The 26,747-nt window shown below is 49.0% G+C and overlaps 2 protein-coding genes across 2 annotated transcripts; one reads left to right on the top strand and one right to left on the bottom strand.

Moving 5' to 3' along the window:
* The first annotated feature begins 808 nt into the window (after nt 1–808).
* On the top strand, nt 809–11,674 carry LOC119329204 (ultraviolet-B receptor UVR8-like). The gene is made up of 11 exons (XM_037602209.1): nt 809–1,016; nt 1,092–1,236; nt 1,342–1,452; nt 1,528–1,588; nt 1,667–1,785; nt 2,114–2,199; nt 2,301–2,502; nt 2,924–2,977; nt 9,620–9,730; nt 9,852–9,908; nt 11,274–11,674. Exons 1-11 carry the CDS (start codon nt 979–981, stop codon nt 11,457–11,459), a joined length of 1,170 nt encoding a protein of 389 aa, XP_037458106.1. The 5' UTR covers nt 809–978; the 3' UTR covers nt 11,460–11,674.
* Nucleotides 11,675–22,636: 10,962 nt separating this feature from the next.
* Nucleotides 22,637–25,378, bottom strand: LOC119327531 (activator of 90 kDa heat shock protein ATPase homolog). The gene is made up of 3 exons (XM_037600630.1): nt 24,382–25,378; nt 23,141–23,220; nt 22,637–23,044 (listed from the first exon to the last, which is right to left on the bottom strand). The coding sequence occupies exons 1-3, from the start codon at nt 25,282–25,284 to the stop codon at nt 22,951–22,953; spliced, it is 1,077 nt and encodes a 358-aa protein (XP_037456527.1). The 5' UTR covers nt 25,285–25,378; the 3' UTR covers nt 22,637–22,950.
* Nucleotides 25,379–26,747: the final 1,369 nt, after the last annotated feature.

The raw sequence follows: 26,747 nt of genomic DNA, 5'->3' as shown, positions 1-26,747 counted from the left end.
CGGTTTATGAATCACGTGCACCAGAAACCAAGGGGTGTGGCAACAGGGAGGTCTACTCGTTGAGTAAAACCACGCGAAGGAGCCGCAAAGGTAAATGTCGATGCCGCTGTATCTCGACGGGGCTATGGTGCTGTTGGCGCCATATGCAGGGATCAAGAAGGGGCCTTCTTGGGAGCCTCGACTTTTTTTTCAAACATATCGCTGATCCACAAACCCTCGAGGCGCTGGCGATAAGGGAAGCATTGGCTCTCTCGGAGGACCTCCATCTTCGGAGGATCCATGTAGCATCGGACTGCAAGGGGGTGGTCGAGGACGTCAAGAAGGAAAATGCAGCGAGCTATGGAGCAATTATTCATGAAATAATAGATCAGTCTATGTCTTTCGATTTCTGTAATTTTAATCATGAGTTTAGGAGCTCGAATGTCGAAGCTCACAACTTAGCGAAGCATGCTCTTAATCTCGATGGTGACCGCCATATTTGGTTGGGACATCCCGGGAATCTCTCGTTCGTCCCTGTAACTGTGGTGACGGATTAATAAAGAACTTCGCGAGGTTATCTTAAAAAAACCCAAATGAACAGAATCCAGTCAAAACAGATTTTTTTTTGAGAAATTCCAGTTAAAACGGATGTCTGTTTGGAGTCGCGTGATAGAGTTGGCCTGACGAGATCCAAGAGCAGCATGCGGGGCAACCTTGGATAAATTGAGTGACTCACCGGGAGGTGACGTGGAATCCACCGCCTCCCCGCCTCCAAAACCCTATTGCGCGGAGCACAAAACCCACACAAGACACGCGCAAAAGGTAGGCGCCCTCACCTCCTCACCCACCCCAATCCCACCTCCCCTCCCGGACAGGGCCGCAACAAAAGCAGCCTCCAGCGCTGCATTCTTGTTTTGCCGCTGCGGTTTCGCTATCTCCCCACCGCTTCCCGGCCACCTCAGACACCGAGCCGCCCCTCCCCCCTTCCCCCCACCCCATATGGCGCTGCCTTCCCGCCCCGTAGCCGTCCTCGCATGGTGATGCCTCCTCGCTCGCCCCCTCCGGCCGCTCTGTCCCTGAGATGTGGCGCCTGATTTCGTTGGGTTTTGCAGGGGTTCGGGGGAAGACGGGCAGCTGGGCATGGGCCGGTGCGACGAGAAGGACTGGGCCCGCTGCATCGGCGCTCTGGATGCGTACGCCGTCTCCGCCGTCGTAGCCGGCAGCCGCAACTCCCTCGCCATATGCGACGACGGCAGCGTACGCTTCCATTGCCCCGCTTCCTTCTTGCACTCGTTTCCTTTCTATACAGTACAGTGTTTGTTTTGATGTGGTTTCTCGCTGGCGGCCGCCGTTTCTCTGCAGCTCTTCACTTGGGGGTGGAATCAGCGGGGAACGCTCGGGCACCCGCCGGAGACCAAGACAGAGAGCTCCCCGGCGCATGTCGACGCCCTCATCGGGGTCAAGATCGTGCAGGTGAGCGCATGATCACTCTTTTGAAATGCGATTCGCTTCTTTTGTAATGCGTGTGTCATTGGGTTTTGGTGCCAGGCAGCGATCGGCGGGTGGCATTGCCTCGCGGTGGACGACAAGGGCCGGGCTTACGCTTGGGGTAAGGGAACTCGGTTTCTTGGCTGGTTTTTTCTTTTCGGAATTGGTTGATTACATGACATGTGCGCCCATGTTCCAGGGGGCAACGAATATGGGCAGTGCGGGGAGGAGCCTGAGAGGAAGGAAGATGGCACAAGGGCACTCAGGAGGGACATCCCCATCCCACAGCGATGCGCTCTCAAGCTCAAAGTTCGGCAAGTGAGTGGAATGGAATCAGATTCCTATCATGTACTACTTGCACCAGTCCCAATGTTCTTGGGATTTTAGTCATTTTTATGCATGTTTTAAGGATTGTGACTAGCAATTTTTTGCATCTTACTGTCAACACCAGCATACTTGTTGCCAACTTGTGTTAGGCTGGGAGAACACATAGGATAACTTTTTGTTAGAACTGTTACAGTGTGCCATGTCCAAATGAAATACTGATGTTCTAGTAAAATGATGCTAGAACTTTTCAGTCCTGCACTCCTGCTTTCCATTCAACATCATTAACTTCTGGTTTACTGTTTTCTTTCATTGACTCTAGGTAGCTGCGGGGGGGACTCACTCAGTGGTTTTGACACAAGAAGGCCATGTCTGGACTTGGGGACAACCGTGGCCTCCGGGTGATATGTATGGCGCCTGTGACTTCAACTGAAATCATCAATCATTTTTATATTTTTGGTGTGTTTGTCCTTGTATCATAGTATTGACGATGTTAGTCTTCTTTTCAGCAAAAAAATATCTACGCCAGTACGTGTGCAAGGGCTTGAACAAGTGAGCATGATTGCTGTAGGGGCATTCCATAATTTGGCACTGTCAGTAGACGGAATCTTGTGGGCATGGGGTAATAATGAATATGGCCAGCTGGGGATTGGAGATACCCAACCGAGATCACAACCGATCCGTGTTGAAGGGCTATCTAACCTCTCATTGGTGAGCCACACTGGATTGTTGCTTCTTATTTCTGTCATCCTTTCTAAATCAAGGTGAACATTAATGAGGTGTATGAAGACATTACCTAACAAGCCTGGTTCAAGGCTTGGTTAGACTCTAGCTGAGCAAAAGAAAAAAAAAGTTGGTCCATTGGATCCCAGGTTAATTCATGTTGACTCGCAGTAAGTTAAGCATATAGCACCTCTGGTACTAATCGTTGAATTTCTGCCATTTTTGTGGAACTTACATTTGTTCGATGTTGCCTATGTAAATAATTTCATATTGATTATGGCCTACCAGGCTACCACTAGATGCTGATAAATCACAAATACTTATGCACACATATTTTCCTTACCAGGCCTATGAATCCTAAAAGTCCTGTTTCTGTTTCTTGTTTTATATTTTCCACATCTATTTGCAGGTTGACATTGCTGCTGGAGGTTGGCATTCAGCCGCATTAACTAAAGAAGGAGAGGTATTTCCTTTTTTCTTTCTTTCTGTAAACTGGTTTATCATCATATGATAAAATTTATTTACTCTAACCGAACCGCCGGTGCATAACGGAAGGATAAAGCATTCTGATAATGTCAAGAGAGATCGGGGTAGACCAAACTTCACATGGGTGGGTCCGTAAAGAGAGGCCTGAAAGACTGGAATAACACCAAAGAACCAGCCATGGACATGGGTGCGTGGAAGTGCTATCCACGTGTCGGAACCATGTTTTGAGATCTTATGGGTTTCAACTCTACCCTATGCCAATATGTTTGGGACTGAAAGGCTTTGTTGTTCTCTGACCGAACCGCCAGTTTTGACACAGTTCTATTTTATTTTATGTTGGTGAAAGACGACACGGCTATAGGGAGCAACAAACTGTTCTCGCGTACTAGTTCTTGCATAATAGGATTATTCATGAAGGGTGTTGTCCACTGTTGGCTGGTGTGTGTGTGTGTGTGTGTGTTACCTGGCCCATGTGGCCCATATACATTAGTATGTAAAGCAAGAGAGAAGAATGGAGAAGGTTGACTCTTGACTGATTCTAGATATTTCTTGAACGACAAGATTGTGTCAGAGCACAGGTGGGAGAAGATGTTGGGTCTGCAGGTCGCCCGTGGTGAATCAGCAGCATGGGGTGGAGCTCCGGGCGCCTAGGGTGTCAGCGCAGCGGGGAACAAGCTCCGGGAAAAGGCCAACAGGCCCAGGCGGAGTAGTTGTGCAGGAATGGAGCCGGCGGCCGGCAGTGTGCGAGAGTGGGTCTGCCGGAGGAGACGGCAGCACTTGGTCTTGGCAGTTGGCAGCGATGCTAGGTGAAAGGATCGAGAAGAGGTGTCTAGAGGGGGGTGAATAGACTCTTAGCAAGAAAAGTTGCAGTTTTTAAATTCTTTAAGTTGAAGTGGGGTTTTAGCACAAGTTCAAACATTCACAATACATATCAAGCAAGCATGACAAGAGTATATGAGCAGCGGAAAGTAAATCATGCAAGTTGCAAGAATGTAAAGGGATGGAATTGGAGTGTGCAAACGCAATTGGAGACACGGAGATTTTTGGCGTGGTTCCGATAGGTGGTGCTATCGTACATCCACGTTGATGGAGACTTCAATCCACGAAGGGTAACGGTTGCGCGAGTCCACGGAGGGCTCCACCCACGAAGGGTTCACGAAGAAGCAACCTTGTCTATCCCACCATGGCCATCGCCCACGAAGGACTTGCCTCACTAGGGTAGATCTTCACGAAGTAGGCGATCTCCTTGCCCGTACAAACTCCTTGGTTCAACTCCACAATCTTGACGGAGGCTCCCAAGTGACACCTAACCAATCTAGGAGACACCATTCTCCAGAAGTTAATAGATGGTGTGTTGATGATGAACTCCTTGCTCTTGTGCTTCAAATGATAGTCTCCCCAACACAGCTCTCTCTCATGGGATTGGATTTGGTAGAAAGATGATTTGAGTGGAAAGCAACTTGGGAAAGGCTAGAGATCAAGATTTATGTGGTTGGAATGGAATATCTTGACCTCAACACAAGTGTAGGTGGTTCTCTCTCAGAAAATGTATGTTGGAAGTGTAGGCATATTCTGATGGCTCTCTCTTCGAATGAAGAGTGGGTGGAGGGGTATATATAGCCTTCACACAAAATCTAACCGTCACACACAAATCACCGAACTCGGTGGGACCGAATCATAAAACTCGGTCAGATCGATTTGGTTCATAATGTGACCGTTAGGCATTTCGGTGGGACCGACATGATCAACTCGGTGGGACCGATGTGCTAGGGTTAGGGTAAAGCCTCATCTCGGTTGGACCGATTACACAAACTCGGTGGGACCGATTTTGGTAATAAGCTAAACAGAGAGTTGGCCAAGCAAACTCGGTGGGACCAATTTCATATTTCGGTGGGACCGAAATTAATGCAATAGGCAACAGAGAGTTTGCAAGCCCATCTCGGTGAGACTGAGATCCCTATCGGTGAGACCAAATTGATTAGGGTTTCTGGCAGTGGCTATGTCAAGAGAACTCGGTGGCGCCGGATAGAAAATTTCGGTGGGGCCGAGTTTGACTTTTGATTTGGGACATATGTGGATATGAGAAAGTGGTTGAGGGCTGTGGAGCATATCACTAAGCACTTTGAGCAAGCAAGCCATTAAGCAACACCTCACCCCCTCTTAATAGTATTGGCTTTCCTATGGACTCAATATGATCTTGGATCACTAAAATGAAAAATGTAGAGTCCTGAGCTTTGAGCTTGAGCCAATCCTTTGTCCTTATCATCTCGAAAGGGTTCCACATCCTCTAGTCCATGCCACTCCATTGTTGAACTTATCTGAAGCATACTAGATGAAAGCATTAGTCCAACAAGAGATATGTTGACATTAATTATCAAAATCACCCAGGGAGCACTTGTCCTTTCACTAGGTCCTGGTGGTCGGATGGAAGCAAGAGTAGGAAGTACGGAGGTGGCGGCGGCTGAGAGGATGAAGCTGCAGCAATGCCGGTGGAGAAAGAGAAACCATCGAGAGTTGTGATTGGCACACTTCCATGTCGTATGAGTGAGGAAAGATTCAAGAAGTCAAACGAGGAAGAAACTTTGAGGGTGTATGCAAGAAGAAAACCTATGAGTGAAGAGATGGAGAAAGCCCAATGAGGAGTCAAATTTAGTTGCGTATGCAAGGATAAAATTGCAACATGAACAACAAATCCCAGTAGTTGGCGAGGTCAAATTGCAGGGGGAGCAACATCAGCGACATTAGATTCCAGTACTTGATGAAGTGGACTCATCTAAGAGTCAGTTGCGTGTCATAGATGATTGAATGAATGTGCCTATTGCCTTGAGGAAAGAACCATGAGCTGGGGCAGGAAATCCTCTTGGAAGGTACGGTTTTGAGCATGGTACTGAAAAGTGAAAACTATGCGTCATATGACTCACCGTCACCTAGGTATAGAGCCTTCATTGCCTCCTAACAATCGTCAGTAATCCCAACTGATTGGAAAGCAGCAGCGCAAGATCCTGAGTGGGATGAAGCGATGATGGAGATGCCAGCCCTTTAGAAGAATAATACATGGGAGCTTGTAGAGCTTCCAAAAGGGAAAAGGCAGGTAATTGCAAATGGGTCTACACCGCGAAGCAAGAGTCAAATGGTAAGATGGAGAGACATAAGGCCAGACTTGTTGCAAAGGGTTATAGCCAAACCTATGAAATTGACTATGATGAGACCATTGCACCTGTGGCAAAGAGGAGTACCCTGAAAACTTTGATATCACGTGCAGCAAATTTGGGTTGGCCTTCATACCAGCTCGATGTGAAAAATGCTTTTTTTTTTCATGGTGATCTTCATGAGGAAGTGTACATGAAAATTCCACCTGGTTTTGGTACATCTCAAACTCATTGAAAGTTCCTTAGGTTGAGAAAGTCATTGTACGGGCTTAAGCAATCTCCATGGGCATGGTTTGATCAATTTCATTGTGCTATGTGTGGTATGCGATAGTTACAGCGCAACTCCGGCAGGCATATCACAGTTCTTGCAGTATATGCGGATGATATCATTGTTATAAGGGGTGATACTGTTGAGACGTCACAATTAAAGCAGACCTTAAGCAAAGAGTTTGAGATTAAGGACCTTGGCCAACAGAGGTATTTTCTAGGCAGTGGAAATTGCAACATCCTCAAAAGGGATAGTTCTCTTGCAGCCGAAGTATGTCTTGGACCTTCTTAGTGGTGCATGAATACTTGGGTGTCGAGCTGTTTCAACTCCTATCGAGCCAAATCATCAATCGTATGCACGATCTGGAAGTCCAATTGTAGGGAGAACTACAAATGGCTTGTAGTCTGGCTCATCTTTTTGTGCCACACGATACCTGACATCCTATGCAGTGAGTGTGGTCATCCGCTACATGCATGGCCCAAGAAGTCAGCACACTATATATTGCCCTATCTAAAAGGGAGTCATGGAAGAAGTCTATTGTTTAAGGCCAGTGGGCACTTAAATGTAGAGGGCTACTGTGATGCTGATTGGGCTAGTTGCATTGATGCCAGAAGGTCAACATTTGGCTTTTGTGTCTTTGTTGGAGTAAACCTGCGAGGAGGATGAAGCAGACGGTGGTCTCCTGATCTACAACTGAAGCAGAATATAGAGCAATGTCTTTTTGTTTGTGCGAGATGCTGTGGATGAAAGGCCTCATATCAGAGTTAAGGCTACTAAAGAGAGGAGCATTGAAGCTCTGGTGTGATATGAGCATCTCTAGCAGACCCCACATTTTGCCGAACTGTAAACTGTACAGTTTGCACGGGGGCGTTTATGCAGGCTCAAAATCACCGCGGCAGAACAGAAACTGTATCCAAACCCGTAAAATTTTAAAAACTCGTTTTGCGTGAGAAATTTAAGGAAAAGCTCGCCGGAGCTCGCTCGCATAGATAGTTCTTCACATAGTTAGTTCTTTTTCACATAAGTTCGTACACAGCATGCATACATATAAGTTCGCCGGAGCTAGACCGGGCCTACGCTACCGTATCACTACACAAAATTGAGCTCACCGGAGCTTGTGCAGTAGCTGCCCAGCAGCGGCGCTCAATCGGAGTCGGAGGAGTCGAGGTCGATGTAGAACTTCGCCTGCTCCGCCTTCTCATCAGTCACAGGTCAGCCTCCTTGGACGCGTGCGCCTGCGACGCGGCGACGCCCGTCTGGAGGAAGAGCCGCTTGTACTCGAGCTCGCCCCGGATGCGCTCTTCCATCTCCTCTTGCTCCCTCGCCGACCGCTCGAGGAAGACGCGCTCGAGGAGCTCCTCATGCCTCGGGGGGAGGTAGTCCTCGGGCCCGATGACGCCTCGGCGCGGCGGCGCATCGGGCTCTACGACGCGAGGTGAGAGCTCCTCCTTCGGTTCCTTCTTCACCGGAATGAGCCGCGAGCTCGATGCGCCCGCGGATGAGCTCCCTGCGGACCAGGAGCCGGAGGTGGCGTGACGGCGGCGAGCGAGCTCGCGATCGAACTCGTCTAGCTCGCGGCGGTCGAACGCCGGCGGCGGCCGGCTACAAGGGTTGAGCCACAGACGCGCCCCTCGCTTGCGCGTGGCATCAGATCTGGCGTGGCGGCGGCGCTCCGCCTTATCCCTAGAGCTGTCCATGGCTTTCGCAGGCTTGCCGGCGGCGAGAAATCGAGCGGCGTGGTGGGGAATCGGGGGGAAACGCGGCTGATAGGGTTTCGACCCGCATCTGCCCCGCAAACCCGTAGTTATACTGCTTCAGGGGTAACGTTTGCGGGCTGCGGCAAAAATATTTACGGGCCGGACGAGTATACGGGCTCTGTTCTGGCCAGAAAATTGGGCCGAGCCCGTATACTCGCCGGAATTATGCAGGTTCGCGCGTTATGCGGGGTCTGCTAGACTTGCTCTAACAAGTCAGCAATCAACATTGCAAATTATCTAGTTCGGCATGACCGAACAAAGCATGTGTAGATCGTTTTTTTCATAAAAGAGAGGCTTGACGAGGGAACACTGAAGCTAATCCATGTTACTTCCTCGGAAAAATAGCTGATTGCATAATGAAGGGGTCAGGAACAAAAGAGTGTTTGTCAGCATGTGGATTATAGATATCTATCGTCCATCTTGAGGTGTGCGTGTGCGGCCCATATACACCAGGGGGAATATCAGGTGCTCCAGCGTCGTAGGTGATACAAGCTTCCGGGCCGTCGGATCTCAGATCCAATGACATCTGGGGGGCTACTACACTTGCACGTGATTCTCAGACTTTCGAAGGGCTTTTTTGAGAAATGTTCAAAGTCCCCTAGGAGCATTCGGATCTGAGATCCAATGGCTTCCGATAGCTCGTATCACCGGAGCATCTAAGGCACTGGAGCACCTGATCTCTCCCTATACACTAGTATGTATAGCAATAGAAGAATAGAGAAGGTTGATTGATTCCAGATAGTTCTTGACCGAGAACATTCATGTCATAACTTTTAATGGGCTTGAGAATCAATATAATCTGACAAGTTTGTTATTCCTTCTATTCATGATCAAAATATGTCCATAAGAAACTCCGGCAAAGATATAAAGCTAACTAGACTTGAGCTTTGAAGAAGTTGAGCTCATCTGTTGGCTCAATGTTGGCGGACATGCAAATAACTGACTGGCTCAATGTTGGCTGCTCAGTTAGGTCACACCTAGTTCGTTCCAAATTTTCTGCATAAATAGTAGAGCGGACATGCAAATGTGTATGGATGCAGGAAGCTATTAGTTGTGACCACTGGAATAATGATGAGAAGAGAAGCACAATGCAACTGTCATTTGGTGTGGTACTGCCATCAGAGCAAGAAGGCTAAGAAATAACAGCGAATTGACATAGTGAATATATCAGTTGAAAACTAAATTTAGGAAGCATGTATTTACTATTCTGAAGTTTTGTTCAATGGGCAATTGCGAATCTTCTAGGTTTGAAACAAATGTATTTTGGTAATTGCTATGCATAAATTAGAAGAAATGAGTCCGGTTCCAAATTCGTGATTGTTAAACTGATGAAGGAAAATGTATTTTGAACTCTTAGTTGGAACTAACCATTTTCCATATGTTTACTGCTCGAACACGAGCTTGAATATGCTTTGGCACAATCATCTGTTTGGCGGTCTCTGCAGGTATATGCTTGGGGAAGAGGAGAACATGGGAGGCTCGGCTTTGGGGATGACAAGAGCAGTCACATGGTGCCGCTAAAGGTTCAGCTTCTAGCTGGAGAGGATATTGTTCAGGTAGTTTAACATGGGCCTGAAATGTTGTATTGAATTTCTTGATTGTCTGTCGCCTATAAGCGTCTGACTGAGGTTTGTTTCCAAGTTCAGCACCTGAGTTCACTCTTCTAAATGCTTGCAGGTATCATGTGGAGGGACCCATTCGGTTGTGCTAACCAGTGATGGCCGAATATTCTCTGTAAGTAGAAAATTTGGAGTTGCTTACATGCACTACTTGTAAATATGTTTTTGGATATGTCAGCTAGAATAAGCAACTTTTGGAGGTGTTAGCTATGCAGATAAAATAAATTAAACATAGTTTTAAAGCTATTTTGGGTTTACCAGAACTAGGACAGACAAAATATGGTATAAGCATTGTTATTAGTTGATATTGTTTCACTGACCATTGTAACCAGTCGAAATGGGTACCTCTACTATAGGCATCGCAAGAAGATAATGCATTGCAGCTCTCAGGTGCCACACACCCATATATGAGTATAGCATTAAAAAAAAATATCAGAGAATTTCAAAAAATTCTGAAATTTTGGGATATCAAACCTGGATGCCCGTTGTACACCCGTATTCCGTTTCGTGGGGAATGGGTGCCCGTGGTAGTATCCGTGGCGAAGGAATACGGTCCGACATACGATCCATCATGGGCGTCCATTCCCCACGAAACTGAATATGGGTGTACAATGTGCACCCAAGTTTGATATTCCAAAATTTCAGAATTTTTTGAAATTTCCTGATATATTTTTTAATGCTATGAGAGCCACAAATCCTCCTTGTACGAAGCAACTATCTGCACTAGTAATATGAATTGCTTGAGGAATTTTCATATTCTCAGGGTCATAGATATGCTTTGGAAACATCATGATTCATGTGATATCCAGAGGCCGGGGTAATCCTCCTTTTCGGAAAAAGTTGTATGATTATCACCCATGGCACAAGTTAGTACTGCTTAGGTTAGGTACTACTCCCTCCTTAAACTAATATAAGAGCGTTTGTAATCTAAATGCTCTTATATTAGTTTACGGAGCGAGTAAAGAGCAAAACGTGTATGCTTTTAAAATTATTTTCTTTACCATGTTTGTTAGAAACCCCACTGTTTTCTTTAGCTTTGAAAGGTCATATTGCTGACAATGCCAATAATGTTTGCTGATAAGCCCTTCTCTTGTAGGAACATTTGAATAGTACTCCCTCCTTTCCGGTTTATAGGGTTTATCTTAAAATTTTAGTTTTTTCATCTTATAAGGCTCAATTTGGTTGTTCCTCATCACATGTTCAGATCCAAGGTGCATTAAATCATTGCATGCAGGTATTAAGAGAAAATTGACCAATGCATTGGTAAACATATTTTTCTAAAGAAAACAAGAGCATTAATTGGTGCTTTTGCAAACTACAAAAAGTATTTCACCACTTATCATCTACCTTGGTTGGTGAGATTTTTGCATTGAGCCCTATAAACCGGAAAAGAGTGAGTACATAACTGTCTGTAACCAGTGGATTTCTTTATTAATGAGCTTTATTTATGCTCATCCTTTTTCCCTTTCTTTGTTTGCAGTATGGGAGGGGCGATCATGGCCGTCTAGGCGACGGTAGGAAGGTGACTACGGGTCACCCAATGGAAGTGCCCATAAACTTGCCGCCACCAAAGACCAGCACCAGCTCCGAAGGGCTATGGCAAGCGAACTACGTTGCCTGTGGCGGACGACACACACTCGCCATCGTGACATGGACCGATATGTAACAAGGCATGATCACTTGAGTGTATGAATTGAAATTGTGGTAACAGTAATGGAGAATAAGAACTAGAAGTTGTGCACTTCAGGCTTCAATTGAATGTTCCGATTAACAAATTTTGTGCCGACTTCCCAATGTTGTTTTCTCCTTTGCATGTCACCGCAGCTATCTTGAGTCGGTTCAAATTGCAAAGATTCTATAATGGTAAATGTTATCTAGCTATTGGATCCGCCCACACAATACACATGTAACACGGATTAAGTATGTGAACCCAATATTGTGTTTACAACAATTAAGTATCATAAGTACTAGTGGGTAATCCGGACTCCATGAGAACATTTATGTATCCCTATTGCAGCTCTAATTCTCGCCTTCACACACTTGCAATATTTCCAACCCCATTCCGATAAACCTCAATAAAGGGCAAAAGACCATTTCCTCATCTCTTCGTGGAATCGATACTCTTATTCAGCTATCACTAAACCATGTGCAATTCCAGTACATCGGCCATATGCGAGAGCAACAGGCAGCGGCATCGCCCATATGTGAGGGAGTAGGAGTGGCACCCATCACGGGCACCATCTCTTGTTCCACCTTCGCAAGGGCGCTGCGAGTGTGAGCTGAGGTGGGAGACATGATGCTAGGAGGGGGGAGATGTCATTGGGGGAGACATCAAGGGCATAGATGGGGTGGAGTTGCGCCTATGATGCAGAGATGATGGAGATCGAGCGTCGCTGAGCACCTGTTGGACAATGCGGCGGTGAGCTCATAGTCCACGCAAAGTTGCAAGGTGGCCATCGATGGCATCTACTGCTAGTCATCATGGCCGCGAACAGCGGTCCACTAGACGTCGAGGACGACAAAAACAAAGGTTAAGCGGCATGTGACTCTCTCAGACCAGAAAGGAGCAATGGCCGGCACGTTTGACCTCAGAGTGTGAAGGAGCTCTAGCCGGCACGGTCGACCTCGTGGCAGCGATGACCTGCAAATGCCCTTGACCGAAGAGTTTCTTCTTGATGGACCACCGGTTGCGATGAAAGAGGGATTCAATCATCATGGGTGCTACCGCCTCCTGCCCTCCGAGGCAACGCGGCCGCTCCTCTTCTGTTCTAGAGAAACACCACTAAGTTAACCTTGCCAACCACCCCACCGAATCCGTACATGCCATCGCGGGAGGAGAAGACAAAGGTGCTCCTCCAGGACGATTACGCCTTAGAGCCAACGTCATCTCGACTCCCTCCGCGCAGCGTCACAAAAAAACACTTCAAATCGTCTATAATGTGAACTTGTCTTGATGGTAACATGAAACTGTGTCGAAAGGTCGAGGATGGGATTTAAAGTGGACTTAATAATGAAACCTCCCACGTGGCTGTCGTTCTCCCGGTCCCTGTCGTTAGTGGTCTCGTTTGGTTCGGCCGGCCTCGCAACGTGTGCGGTGGAGAGACGACGGTGGTGTCCTCGTGACTGTGATGGCGCAGGTTGGTGGGCGGTTGGCGTGGTGGAGCCGCCGGTTGGTTCTGGGTTGTGGGTATGAGGGGTAGGGCAAAATCCCTTTCGGGTCTGCCCGGCACCGACACGGTTGAGGGAGTCCTGGATTAGGGGGTCTTCGGACAGCCGGACTATATCCTTTGGCCGGACTGTTGGACTATGAAGATACAAAATTGAAGACTTCGTCCCGTGTCCGGATGGGACTCTCCTTGGCGTGGAAGGCAAGCTTGGCAATACGGATATGTAGATCTTCTTCCATGTAACCGACTCTGTGTAACCCTAGCCCCCTCCGGTGTCTCTATAAACTGGAGGGTTTAGTCCGTAGGACAACATACAATCATATCATAGGCTAGCTTATAGGGTTTTAGCCTCTACGATCTCGTGGTAGATCAACTCTTGTAATACTCATATCATCAAGATCAATCAAGCAGGACGTAGGGTATTACCTCCATCGAGAGGGTCCGAACCTGGGTAAACATCATGTCCCCCGCCTCCTGTTACCATCCGCCTTAGACGCACAGTTCGAGACCCCCTACCCGAGATCCGCCGGTTTTGACACCGACATTGGTGTTTTCATTGAGAGTTCCACTGTGCCGTCATCGTAAGGCTTGATGGCTCCTTCGATCATCGGTAACGATGCGGTCCTGGGCGAGGTTTTCCTCCCCGGACAGATCTTCGTATTCGGTGGCTTTGCACTGCGGGCCAACTCGCTTGGCCATCTGGAGCAGATCGAGAGCTACGCCCCTGGCCATCAGGTCAGGTTTGGAAATTTAAACTACACTGCCGACATCCGCGAAGACTTGATCTTCGACAGATTCGAGCCCATGTCAGGTGCGCCGAACGATCACGACGAGCATGATTTAGCTCTGCCGTCGGACAGTGTTCAGGAGATTACACCTGCAACTACTCCGACCTTCAATCCAAAGAAAATTGCGCCATCCGAGGACGGGTGGTAGATCCCGCCATGGAGGCCGCACTCTCAGTGACGATAGAGCCGGATACTGACTTCACCCCTTACGAGAGCCGTGTTGCCAAACCACTGGATTCATCTCTGGCCACGGACTCCGAGCCGCCTGTGTCCGTGCCTATCGAATCCGATTGGGCGCCAATCATGGAGTTCACCTCCGCGGATATCTTTCAGCACTCACCTTTCGGCGACGTGCTAAATTCATTAAGGTCTCTCTCCTTGTCAGGAGAACCTTGGTCGAACTATGTCCGGCTAGAATGGGACGCGGACGACGAAGAAATTCGCTCCCCACCCACCACCCACTTAGTAGCCACTGTCGATGATTTAACCGACATGCTCGACTTCGACTCCGAAGACATCAACGGTATGGACGATGATGCAGGAGACGAACAGGAACCACCGCCCACGGGGCGCTGGACCGCCACCTCATCATATGATATATACATGGTGGACACCCCCAAAGAAGGCAATGGCGACGAGACAGTGGGGGATGACCCATCCAAGAAGCAACCTAAGCGCCGACGTCAGCGGCGCCGCTCTAAGTCCCGCCATAGCAAAAGTAGTGATACCAGCACAAGAGGCAATAACACTCCAGATAGTGCCAAAGACGACAACAATCTCCTCCAGCACGATTTAGAGCGGGAGGGTGAACAAGCTAGCCCTCCAGAGCGGGCAGCGAATAGAGAATCGAAGGAGGACAATTACATGCCTCTCTCCGAAGACGAGGTGAGCCTCGGCGATGAAGAATTTACCGTGCCTGAGGATCCCGTCGAGCAGGAGCGCTTCAAGCGCCGGCTTATAGCCACAACAAATAGCATGAAGAAAAAGCAACAACAGCTTCGAGCTGGTCAAGATTTGCTAGCAGACAGATGGACCGAAGTCCTTGCGGCCGAGGAATACGAACTCGAGTGCCCCTCCAAGAGTTACCCAAAGCGCAGGTTGCTACCCCGACTCGAGGAGGAAGCATTGAAACCTACATCACCAATGTACGATGCGGCTGACCGGCCACCTCGTGGCCGAGCCAGAGAGGCGTTTCAGCCTGAAGTTCACCCTGTACCCCGCCGCCACTCGAACAAAAATACCAAGGCCCGGGGAAACACACGGGACCTGCGAGACATATTGGAAAGCATGGCAAAACATACAAGGTCGATATATGGGTCACGGGGGCGCGCGCCAACGCGGGACGATGACCGTCACGTCGGATACACTAAAAGTAAATCCGGCCGGGCTGAATACAACAGACAAGACTCATATGAACTGCGTCGTGATATAGCCCGACACAGAGGTGCCGCACACCTCCTATGCTTCATTGATGAAGTTATGGATCACGAATCCTGGAGGGTTTTAAACCCGTAAATATCGAATCGTATGATGGTACAATAGATCCCACTGTATGGATTGAGGATTTCCTCCTCCACATCCACATGGCTCGCGGTGATGATCTGCATGCCATCAAGTACCTCCCACTAAAACTCGAAGGACCAGCTCGGCATTGGCTGAATAGCTTGCCAGCAGACTCCGTCGGCAGTTGGGAGGATTTGGAAGACGCATTCCTTGAGAACTTCCAGGGCACTTATGTGCGACCACCGGATGCTGATGACTTGAGCCATATAACTCAGCAGCCAGGGGAATCGGCCAAGCAATTCTGGACATGATTCCTAACTAAGAAAAACCAAATCGTCGACTGTCCGGATGCAGAGGCCTTAGCGGCATTCAAGCATAACATCCGTGGCGAGTGGCTCGCCCGGCACCTCGGCCAGGAGAAGCCGAAGTCTATGGCAGCCCTCACGACACTCATGACCCGCTTTTGCACGGGCGAGGATAGCTGGCTGGCTCGCAGCAACAACACATCAAGGAATCCGGACACTTCGGATACCAAAGATGCCAACGGAAGACCACGTCGTAACAGACACAAGCGCCGCAACAACGGCGATAACGCCGATGATACGACAGTCAATGCCGGATTCAGAGGCTCTAGATCCGGTTAGCAGAAACAGCCATTCAAAAGAAGTACTCTGGGCCCGTCCAGTTTGGATCACATACTTGATCGCTCGTGTCAAATACACGGCACCCCTGATAAGCCAGCCAATCACACCAACAGAGAATGTTGGGTGTTCAAGCAGGCCAGCAAGTTGAATGCCGAAAACAAGGACAAGGGGCTGCATAGTGATGAGGAGGAGGAGCCCCGGCCGCCGAACACGGGGGACAGAAGAGGTTCCCCCCACAAGTGAAGACGGTGAACATGATATACGCAACCCACATTCCCAAGAGGGAACGGAAGCATGCACTAAGGGACGTCTATGCGATGGAGCCCCTCGCCCCAAAGTTCAACCCATGGTCCTCTTGTCCGACCACCTTCGATCGCAGGGACCACCCCACTAGTATCCGTCATAGCAGATCTGCCGCATTGGTCCTACACCCCATCATCGACGAATTTCACCTCACTTGAGTCCTTATGGATGGCGGCAGCAGCCTGAAACTGCTCTATCAGGATACAGTGTGCAAAATGGGTATACATCCCTCGAGGATCAAACCCACCAAAACCACCTTTAAGGGCGTCATCCCAGGTATAGAGGCACATTGCACGGGCTCAATCACACTGGAAGTGGTCTTCGGAACTCCGGACAACTTCCGAAGCGAGGAGTTAATCTTCGATATCGTCCCGTTCCGCGGTGGCTATCACGCACTGCTCTGGCGAACCGCATTTGCAAAATTCAATGCGGTACCACATTACGCATACCTCAAGCTCAAGATGCCAGGATCTAGGGGGGTCATAACAGTCAATGGAAACACAGAACGCTCGCTCTGCACGAAAGAGTATACTGCGGCCCTCGCCGCAGAAGCACAAAGTAGCCTTTTAAGGCAAACCGCCAATTCGGCGATACAGCCCCCGGACACCGTCAAGCGAGTCCGGAGTAACCTGCAACAAGATCGCCTGGCACGTTCAGAGCTCGCCTAGCAATTTGGCCCCCGTCCCAGTCCCAGTCAAGCGACGAAATCCGTGCCGCGCGTACATAATTACGCACTGAAAATACCATGGGCATAGGCGGGGGCACGATCGGGGCACGTCCCACAATGCAGCTTAACCGCCCTAGGGGTTGTATACCTTTATCATTTTTTGTTTTTCAGGACCCTACTCTCTGGAAACCCTTTCCGGCAGTATGATTGCCGGACATATTACGGGAAGGAACAACCAAGGAGGCAAGAAGCTAAGACGTACAAGGGAACCCCCAGGTGGTCTCTACTAACAATTGATATACCTGCTTTTTATTACCCATACGCAGCTTGCCCTTGGATAGGACATGTCAAATAGTCCTATTTTTTGCTTATTGCACTACTTGTATCAGTACGCTTCGGCGTATTATTTAAATAACAATGCATAACATCAGTCTATTATTGCATTATCCATCCCCTTTTTCTTATATGTTCATTTACGACAACTTGCACCTGTACATTCTGGTACGATCAGTACGCCAGGGGCTTTCGTTTACCCCATAATACGGCGTGAGAAGTCCAAACACTTTCGACAGTGCGGCACCCCGAACTTATAGCATTATATGCATCAGCTCCAAATCATGTCTTGGGTCAATAGTTGGGTTTGCCCGGCTTCCATGTTTTGGTACCTTACATTCCGCTATATTGGCTAAGGTAGCGCTGGGAGAACTACTGCGATTGTGTCCCGGTTCTTTCGGACGAGCACCTCAGTAGAGAAAGCCGAAAACTGACTGTCATGATAAGGTGAGAGCTGGTCGCTGTTCAAGAGGTCTCAAGTCCTTAAAGACTTTTTCCGCTTCAGGCGAGGAGTCGGCCTTGCCCCACTTAGGCGTATATAGCGCCCCAATTCGGCCTTCCGAATACTAGGGGCTTCGCCAAAATTTAAAATTATAGACTTCTATGGCTAAGTGAGAGTGATAAAGCCTTATAGTCCGATTGCCTGGTTCGTTGTGCTGAACACCTCCCTTGAAGGACCCAAAATTGGGATAAAGAGTGCTCAGGTTTATCCCGAACACCCCAGTACTAGTTACATGGGGGCAGAAGCCGACGACTGGCCAACTATCAGATTTTATAAACGGCCGCACAGAAGGTAATATTTTAAATTCAAAAAGCGTTGCATAGCGCAAATGAACTCGTTTCACATTACAGGATCACATGAGCATATTCATTCAAAAATTACATCTCTAGTACATTCCTCCGCCACAAGGCGGGAACCCTTCAGGACACTGTCATAATACATTTCGGGGCAGCGATGCTCCTTGCCCTCTAGCGGCCCCTCCTTCACCAGCTTTATGGCGTCCAGCTTCGCCCAGTGCACCTTCGCCCGGGCAAAAGCCCTACGCACACCCTCGATGCAGACGAACCACTTTATGACTTCAAGCCATGGGCAGGCATCCACAAGCCGCCTCACCAGACTGAAGTAGCTGCTAGGCAGGGGATCGCCATGCCACATCCGGACTATAAGACCCTTCATGGCCTGTTCGGCCACCTTGTGAAGCTCGACCAGTTGCTTTAGCTGGTCGCTCAAGGGCATTGGGTGTTCGGTCCCAGTATACTGAGACCATAACAACTTTTCCATTGAGCTCCCCTCCTCAGCTCGGTAAAACTCCGCGGCATCCAGTACACTACGGGGAAGATCTGCGAACGCTCCTAGAGAGCTCCGAACTCGGGTAAGTAAAAGGAAAGTTTCCTTCACATGCTTGCTTTGCATAATGAATGCCTTACCCGCTGCTATCTTCTTCACCGCATCAATCTCCTGGAGGGCCTTGTGGGCTTCAGCCTTGGTGCTCTGTGCGCTTTCGAGCGTCTTCGCAAGCTTGGACTCTCGCGTCTTAGAGTCAAGCTCCAATGACTCGTGTTTTTTGGCGAGAGCCTCGAGCTCTTGCTACACCTCGCCTACCCGGGCTTCTTGCTTTTCCCGCTCAATGCGCTCCTTGGCCGCTTTGTCTTTGGCCTTGGATAGCGCCTTCTTCAGTGTCGCCACCTCGGTCGTGGCCCCTGGCAAATTCATGATGATCCTATTACTTTACAACCGAATTTCTTTTTAATATGTAGACAAGGTATTGCTTACCTTTGCTCTCCTCGAGCTGCGTCTTGGTAAGGCCGAGCTCTTCCTCGGACCGCTCAAGGTCCTGCTTCAGTGCAGCGATCTCCGCAGTACGTGCGGCAGCGGCCAGCAGTGAAGCCTGCATATGCACATAGACATATTCTGATTAGACTCCTGAGTCATTATTTGATCCTCTATTCGGCCTTTCTTCGCGAACGCCAAAAAGAGCATCAGGGGCTACTGTCTATGCGGTAATATTTTCCTATATTTTGATTGCTTACCTGAAAGCCTGTTAGGAGGCTGGCACAAGTTTCGGTTAGTCCGTTTTTGGCGGACTGAACTTTCTCGATCACCGCACTCATGATAGTGCGGTGCTCTTCGTCGATGGAAGTGCCGTGAAGCGCTTTCAGCAAGTTGTCCGGTGCCTCTGGATGGACAGAGGCCACCGGCACGGGCGGCTTGCGCCCCTTAACGGGGGATCGCCTACCGGAGTCCGGAACCACCGAAGGTTCCGGCGCAGTGTTCAGCTGGGGGCCGAACTTGGAGCCCGTGGGAGTCTTGCTCCCTTTGCGCCTAGGGTCCGGAAGGTCGCCTCGAGGCGCCCCCAGGACTACCTCCCCTCGGCTTGGTGCCTTTTGAGACAATACCTCGACGTTGTCTGTAGGGCAAGGGGTGGAGGCGGTCGGAAGTGAATCGCTATTCATATCCGACGAGTCCAAAGAACCGTCCGACGAAGATACGTCGAGACGGGCTCGGGACGGACTGCATAATCATATTCGGCGTAAGGAGAAGCAGTGCAATAAAACATATCATGAATTACTATGGTATCCGGATACTTACGACTTCGCCAGGGGCTTGTCCCTGGGTAACCACTCATCGTCGCTGTAGGCGGCCGTCGTGGAGCAGTCCGGAAGGAGGGTCCTTCCCTTCTTGGACCCTTCGGCCTCCCCGGTTGGGGCGGCCTTCCTTTTTTTGTCTCCCCCGGCTGGGGGGGGGGGGAGAACTTTTCTCTTCCTCCTCCTTGTTTTCGCGGGAGGAGTGCGCTTCGGAGTTATTGGGCGATGAGTCCGATATAACCTTGCACCGGAGACCCTTTTGGGTCCCTGTGGCCTTCTTCACCAGCACCTCGTAAGGCGCCGGAGCTAGCATCTCCGTTAGGAGAGCATCTGCAGGATCTTCAGGTAGAGGGGCTGGGCAATCGATCTGCTCCGTTGTCTCTACCCAGTCCTGTTAGTGGCATGGGAGCTTAGATCCCGCACATGATTAAACTGGGGCAAATAAATATCCTGTGAGATATAAAAACTTATCGGATTGGCATGGCGCTTTGCGCTGAGTCCGCGATCCTCAGTAAGGGGAGGAGGTACCTCGGCGCCCTTGAACAGCACCTTCCAGACGTCCTTGTGCGTTGTGTCGAAAAGCTCTCGCTGCGTCTGGTGCTTGGCCGGGTCGAACTCCCACAAATTGAATACCCGTCGTTGACACGGGAGGATCCGACGGATGAGCATGACCTGGACTACGTTGACGAGCTTGATTTTCTTGCTCATCGTGTTCTTGATGCAGGTTTGGAGTTCGGTTAGCTCTACCGGAGAACCCTGGGACAGGCCCTTCTCTTTCCAGGAAATAAGCCACGTGGGGATTCCGGATCGAAATTCGGGGGCTGCCACCCAGTTGGTGTCGCGCGGCTCGGTGATGTAGAACCACCCCGATTGCCACCCCTTTATGGTCTTCACATAGGAGCCTTCGAGCCAGGTGACATTAGGCATTTTGCCCACCATGGCGCCTCCACACTCTGCTTGCTGGCCGACCACCACCTTCGGTTTAACATTGAAGGTCTTTAGCCACAGGCCGAAGTGGGGCCTGATGTGGAGGAAGGCCTCGCACACGACAATAAACGCCGAGATGTTGAGGATGAAATTGGGGGCCAGATTATGAAAATCCAGCCCGTAGTAGAACATGAGCCCGCGGACAAACAGGTGAAGGGGAAATCCCAGTCCGCGGACAAAGTGGGTAAGGAAAACTACCCTCTTATGGGGTTTGGGCGTAGGGATGATCTGCCCCGCATCTGGCAGCCGATGCGCGATGTCCGCGGCCAGATATCCGGCTTCCCGTAGCTTTGTGATGTTCTCCTCCGTGACGAAGGAGACCATCCACTTGCCTTCCGCTCTGGACATGCTTGGAGTGATTTGAGGAGAAAGACGCGAACTTGGGCGCTGGAGCTCGAGTGTGCGAGAATGGATAAGCAAGGAGGAAGAAGGCGTGGGTAAAAAGGGTGAATCTTTGTCCCTTTATAAGGGCAGAAGAGGCGATGCGCCTCCCCACTTACCTGGTAAAATCGCTTATTCTCCGAACGCCGTAATTGATGGCGCGGTTGGGTTACCCATACCCGTATTGATGAGAATCTTGTGATAAGGGGACACGATCTATGCTTCGACAAGACGTGTTAAGAAAACCGCCTCGCGTTATGTGCAGTGCTGGTTGAGAAAAACGGTTCGAATAATGATCGGGCCATGGCATGATGTCATATTGCTAAACGTGTCAGCAGATTAGATTTGTGGAAACATTATTCTCTCTACGGTGATATGTGGAACTTGTTTTGCAGAGCCGTACACTATTCTTGTGTTCAAAATCTTCTATGAAGTATTCGGAGGAAGAACCCGCCTTGCAATGCCGAAGACAAATCTGCGCGCCGGACTCATCGTCATTGAAGCCTGGTTCAGGGACTACTGATGGAGTCTTGGATTAGGGAGTCTCCGGATAGTCGGACTATATCTTTTGGCCGGACTGTTGGACTATGAAGATACAAAATTGAAGACTTCGTTCCGTGTCCGGATGAGACTCTCCTTGGCGTGGAAGGCAAGCTTGCCAATACGAATATGTAGATCTTCTTCCATGTAATCGACTCTATGTAACCCTAACCCCCTCCAGTGTCTATATAAACCGGAGGGTTTAGTCCGAAGGACAACATACAATCATACAATAGGCTAGCTTCTAGGGTTTTAACCTCTACGATCTCGTGGTAGATTAACTCTTGTAATACTCATATCATCAAGATCAATTAAGCAGGACGTAGGGTATTACCTCCATCGAGAGGGCCCGAACCTGGATAAATATCTTGTCCCCCGCCTCCTGTTACCATCCGCCTTAGACGCACAGTTCGGGACCCCCTACCCGAGATCCGCCGGTTTTGACACCGACAGTGATGACGCCTGCGGGCGCCATCAACCTTCTTGAAAGGACATCGGGAGTACCTCTCCCCCGCTTCCCTGCGTGTACCGTGTTGCTTGGTTCGCGGCGACTCGATAGCATTGGAGCGTGGTGGATGTTTCCGGTGGGTCGGGAGTACCTCTCCCCCTCTTTCCTGCGTGTACCGTGTTGCTTGGTTCGCGGCGACTCGATGGCATTGGAGCGTGGTGGATGTTTTGGTGGGCCCAACGATTGCGGGATGCTTCAGCTTTCGTTCATCCGGCCCAACGATTGCTGGATGCTTCAGCTTTCGTTCATCCGGTGCTGCCAGCATTTCTTTTGGATGTGATTGTGTTGTTTGCCCCAGCATCAAACTTCTGGCTGTATCAGGTGGTTGCTATATTAATATAGCAGGGCAGTAAATCTTATATTGTCAATGCGCGCGCACACACTTATTTTCGAGGCTTTCCACGACATTTTAGCAAAGCAGCACTCGTAGTGGTGCTTGTAGAACTAGAAACTTCAATACAATTTATCTGGTACCATGTCATACAGACGCAAGGAATAAAAATAATAGTCACTCAGCGACCATCTTTCGCCGGCCTCTACATGAGTCACAAGCTCAAACTTTCATGAGTGACGACTTCAAAGCACAACCAAGCGTGATGAATACAAGGTAACACGGAGTATTTTTCAATTCCCGGAAGTTCACGAAGTTTTGTGTGTCGATCAGCATCGAATAAACTAAGACAGCAAAACATGGATAGCCATGAAAAGGCAGGATCGACTTCATTGAAGCTGGATGTCAAAGATGCTTTTTCAGACCCCAAAACCGAACACTGCACGTATCCTCTGGAAGATGAGCTCTTTCCAGCCTCTCTCAGTGTTCTCCACCACGGTTGAGTTCCCATACCTGCAGTAGGAAATGGCAACACAGGACTTTCAACAGGAGCCGAAACCGGTAGAGATTAACCAATTCAAAAGTTTAAAACACAAAAACTTGAAGTACCTGTCTTCCTCTGGCACATCAGTTTGTTTGAGCTTTATTGTTGTCACTCCTGACTCAGGCTCATCAAACACCAACCTGACCTGCATTACAGCACAATGAGGTTATGTTCCTGAACGAAAAATGTGACGTTTTATATCTACAGAACATCACTAGCAAGATGAAAATATCAGCTGGTCAAGCATATTAAGCACTAGTATTTATTAGTAAGGCAGCTAGGAAAAGAGACATGGAGCACGTAGGCAAATAACCATATGCATATTACGGCATGCAGATATAACTGCAAGGAAGGAATGTTAGGCCACTGTAGCTACTCTGACATCCCTTGATAAGTCAGAGGATCTCGTTCCAAGAATTTACATCGCCCAAATTGAATCAGTATTAATACAGTATATAAGGTCAGCATTAGTAGTTCATTGCAAAAAAAAAAAAAACAATATGAAGTGAAACCATTCTTCTAGCTAGGACTCATGTTCTAAAAATGGTAGACTGGACTCATTAGTCCTTGTATCACTCCACATTGATGGTAACAGACTAATTCTATGGCAACAGGCAGACATTCCTTACACAAGGCCTAGCATTCAGTCCACCTACAAGGCTACAAGGCTAGAATCTTAGAAGATAATATGTCCATGGTAATTGGTATGATATATGAAAATCTCTCCTCTCATCATAAAAACAAAATAGTACTGATCATATGCTGAATTATATCAACCTCAAATGCCATACTAGAGATGCCAATTTTTGCTGAACATGGTGCTACCCACAGATGGTACTTGGCAGGAGGTACAAAGGAGTGGGAAAGTAAATTGTAACTGTAAATAGTCAACAGCTCAAGTTCTATGCTTATTACTCTCTCCGTTCCTAAATATTTGTCTTTCTAGAGATTTCAACAAGTGACTACATACGGAGCAAAATGAGTGAATCTACACTCTAAAATATGTCTATATACATCCGTATGTGGTAGTCCATTTGAAATCTCTAAAAAGACAAATATTTAGGAACGGAGGGAGTAGAATTCGCAGATGGCCCATTCTTACCAGCACGTCTAACTGTATGAAAGTAATAATTCATATAATCAAACATCCAATCTTGTTCATTCATTGTTAGATGAGCCTAAGCTAACTTGGTTCAGCATGAGCCAATTTCATGCATCCCTATCAAATACCGAACGGTGGAGCGGTACAACTACATAACACAAGCAAGCACAATGTCATAATGATGTCTTTGAGCATAGAACTTACTGTAGAATGGACGCCATCAGCCCAGCTCCCAAACCGCCATTTCTGCACGATCAGCTTCCCTTCCTGCAGCTCCTCATTAACACCTGTGATGGACCCATCAAAGAGGCTAAACTGCCCACCAACATCCTTGCTGATCCTCGCATTGCTCTGTGTGAAACCCTTCCACCTGTTGTCATCCATCAAGATCTCATAGATGTCCTTGGAGCGGCAGTTGAACTTCTCTGTCATCTCGATAGTCTTGAATCCTTCCTTATCCTTGCCATTCGCCTTCTTCTCCTTAGCTGCTGGCGCCTGCACTGGCGCTGCTGTTACCTTCACTGAAGGAGCAGGAGCAACAGCTGCGCCACCGGCCGCTGGGGCAGCCTTGGTGGAAATCTTCTTAGAATCTATCTCGTCCTTGGCGGGGCCACCATTCGCCATGGCGGCGACATAATCCCGGATCTTCGTAATAACCAGAGGCTTGCCATGGGCGATGAAGGCATCCTTGGCCCGGCGCGCGAGGGGGCCGTCGTCACCGCGAACAGTGATGCGGAGTTCGGGGTCCTCGTCGGCGTTCTCGTCAGCGAGGTAGGGTACCTCAGCGGTGCCGGTGACCTTGACGACCCCCGACTCGGTTGTGGCATCGGCCTCCCAGGCGAGCGTGAGGGAAAGCTCGTACCCTGGGATGACCTTGCCCTTGCGGATGTTGACGTAGGCCTCGCCATCGAGCTTGTCGAGGGTGGTGGTGCGGAGGGTGAGGCCGCCCTCTCCGGAGAGGACGGGGAGGCCCGCGAGGAGCTTGGAGAGAAGCGCGCGAGACCAGTCGAGACAGTCGCGCTCCGCCCAGTGCCAGTTGTGGACGTTGGCACCGTCGGCGCGCTCCTGCACGATCCACCGAGCGTCGCCCTCGCCGAACTTCGCCATGGGCTGGGGAGGGGGCTAGGGTTTGGTTGGGCACGATTTGCTTTTCTTTCCTCGGATCTGCGAGTCGTGTAAGCGAGCGTACGAAACTGATGTCTAGAGACGGGGGGCTTTTAGAATTGGGGAAGAATTAGGCCCACGGCTGAATCTGGACGGTTCGGTCGTGCGCTCGAATGGTCTGGAATTTTCCTTTTATGAAACAAATAAAATATATTTCCTCTGTTCACTTTTGTAAGACGTTTAAGACAGCTGAAATTAAACTGTTTTGGGTGTTATCTTAAATGCCTAAAACGTCTTACAAAAGTGAACGGAGGGAGTACTATTCCACTTAACCTTTGGATCCTAGCCATATCGCTAGTCACCAAACCAATAACAATGTCAGGGGCACCGGCATCTGCCAAGACTGAGAGCGGCAGAACAACCTTCAGTCCGTGTTGTGCGAGTAGATGTGATATAATATCCACTTATTTCTTATAGTTTGAACTTTTGGATTAGTTGATTGAATTCGTGCTAACGCAGTATTGAGTTCAAGACCTTGCCAATGCAGTATTAAAGAAAGATTTTGCGCCCTACATCATCTCACCTTTAAGGTTTAGGCTGTGTTTGATAGTGAAGTACTGCAGAAACTATAGTATTGAAAACCTGCAATATTTTTGTCTATAGGTACTAGATACCATCGTTTTGACATATCAAAGCATTTCGTAGTATTGGAAATACTCTGAAAGTGTTTGGCTGGTGAATGTTTACAACGACGTAAAGTGGCTAGCTAGCCGTTCATGGCAGTTGCAAACATGCATGAATTTAGCTAACCGCAAATTGAACAGCCTAATCAGACTCGGCGGCATGCTATGCATCAGCGGCGGTCGGAGCACAGCGGCGCGGCACGGAAGCGCGCGGTGTCGCTCTAGCTCGGGCTGCAGGTTGGCCGGCAGCGGCGAGCGGGGCGCACTGAGGCATGGGGCGACGTTCGGGAGCAGCGCATGCACGGCAAGCCACGGCGAGCAAGGACGCGACATGATAGAGCTGCACACGTACGGTATGGTTATGATCGCACACAACGGCATGAGTTGCCCGGGGGACAACCTGATGCACAACACATACGAGGAAAGGAGGAGCGCAAGTGAGAGCAGGAAGGACACCATTTTTCTTTCCATTCCCTTCTGTTGGCTTGTCCCATGGCCAACGATCTTCCGGGCGGCGGCAGCTTGAGAGCGAGAAAGACGATCACGAAGAGTCTTGTTTTCTTCGCGTGCTCTGCTTTTAAAAAAGAGGTCTGTGGTTCTTTTTTTAATGCAGAGAAAATACCACAGTTTTGACAATACTATAGTTTGAATACTACAGTTTTTTATCGATGCCAAATAGCTCACGGTAATTAAAACCATGGTATTTTAGAAAACTACAGTATTTTTATAATACTTAGAAAAAGCTGAGCTATCAAACGGGGCTTTAGAGTAAAAAACCAGTAG

The sequence above is a fragment of the Triticum dicoccoides genome, chromosome 7A (assembly GCF_002162155.2).
Source record: "Triticum dicoccoides isolate Atlit2015 ecotype Zavitan chromosome 7A, WEW_v2.0, whole genome shotgun sequence".
Taxonomy (NCBI): Eukaryota; Viridiplantae; Streptophyta; class Magnoliopsida; order Poales; family Poaceae; genus Triticum; species Triticum dicoccoides.
This window is presented reverse-complemented; position numbering and strand designations above follow the sequence as displayed.

Coding starts and splice junctions, on each gene's coding strand:
- LOC119327531 (XM_037600630.1), bottom strand. CDS start 25,284: ATGGCGAAGTTCGGCGAGGGCGACGCTCGGTGGATCGTGCAGGAGCGC. Junction 23,221..24,381: donor CTGATGGCGTCCATTCTACA/GTAAGTTCTATG, acceptor GCTGTAATGCAG/GTCAGGTTGGTGTTTGATGA. Junction 23,045..23,140: donor GATGTGCCAGAGGAAGACAG/GTACTTCAAGTT, acceptor TTCCTACTGCAG/GTATGGGAACTCAACCGTGG.
- LOC119329204 (XM_037602209.1), top strand. CDS start 979: ATGGCGCTGCCTTCCCGCCCCGTAGCCGTCCTCGCATG. Junction 1,453..1,527: donor TCGGGGTCAAGATCGTGCAG/GTGAGCGCATGA, acceptor TTTTGGTGCCAG/GCAGCGATCGGCGGGTGGCA. Junction 2,978..9,619: donor CATTAACTAAAGAAGGAGAG/GTATTTCCTTTT, acceptor CGGTCTCTGCAG/GTATATGCTTGGGGAAGAGG.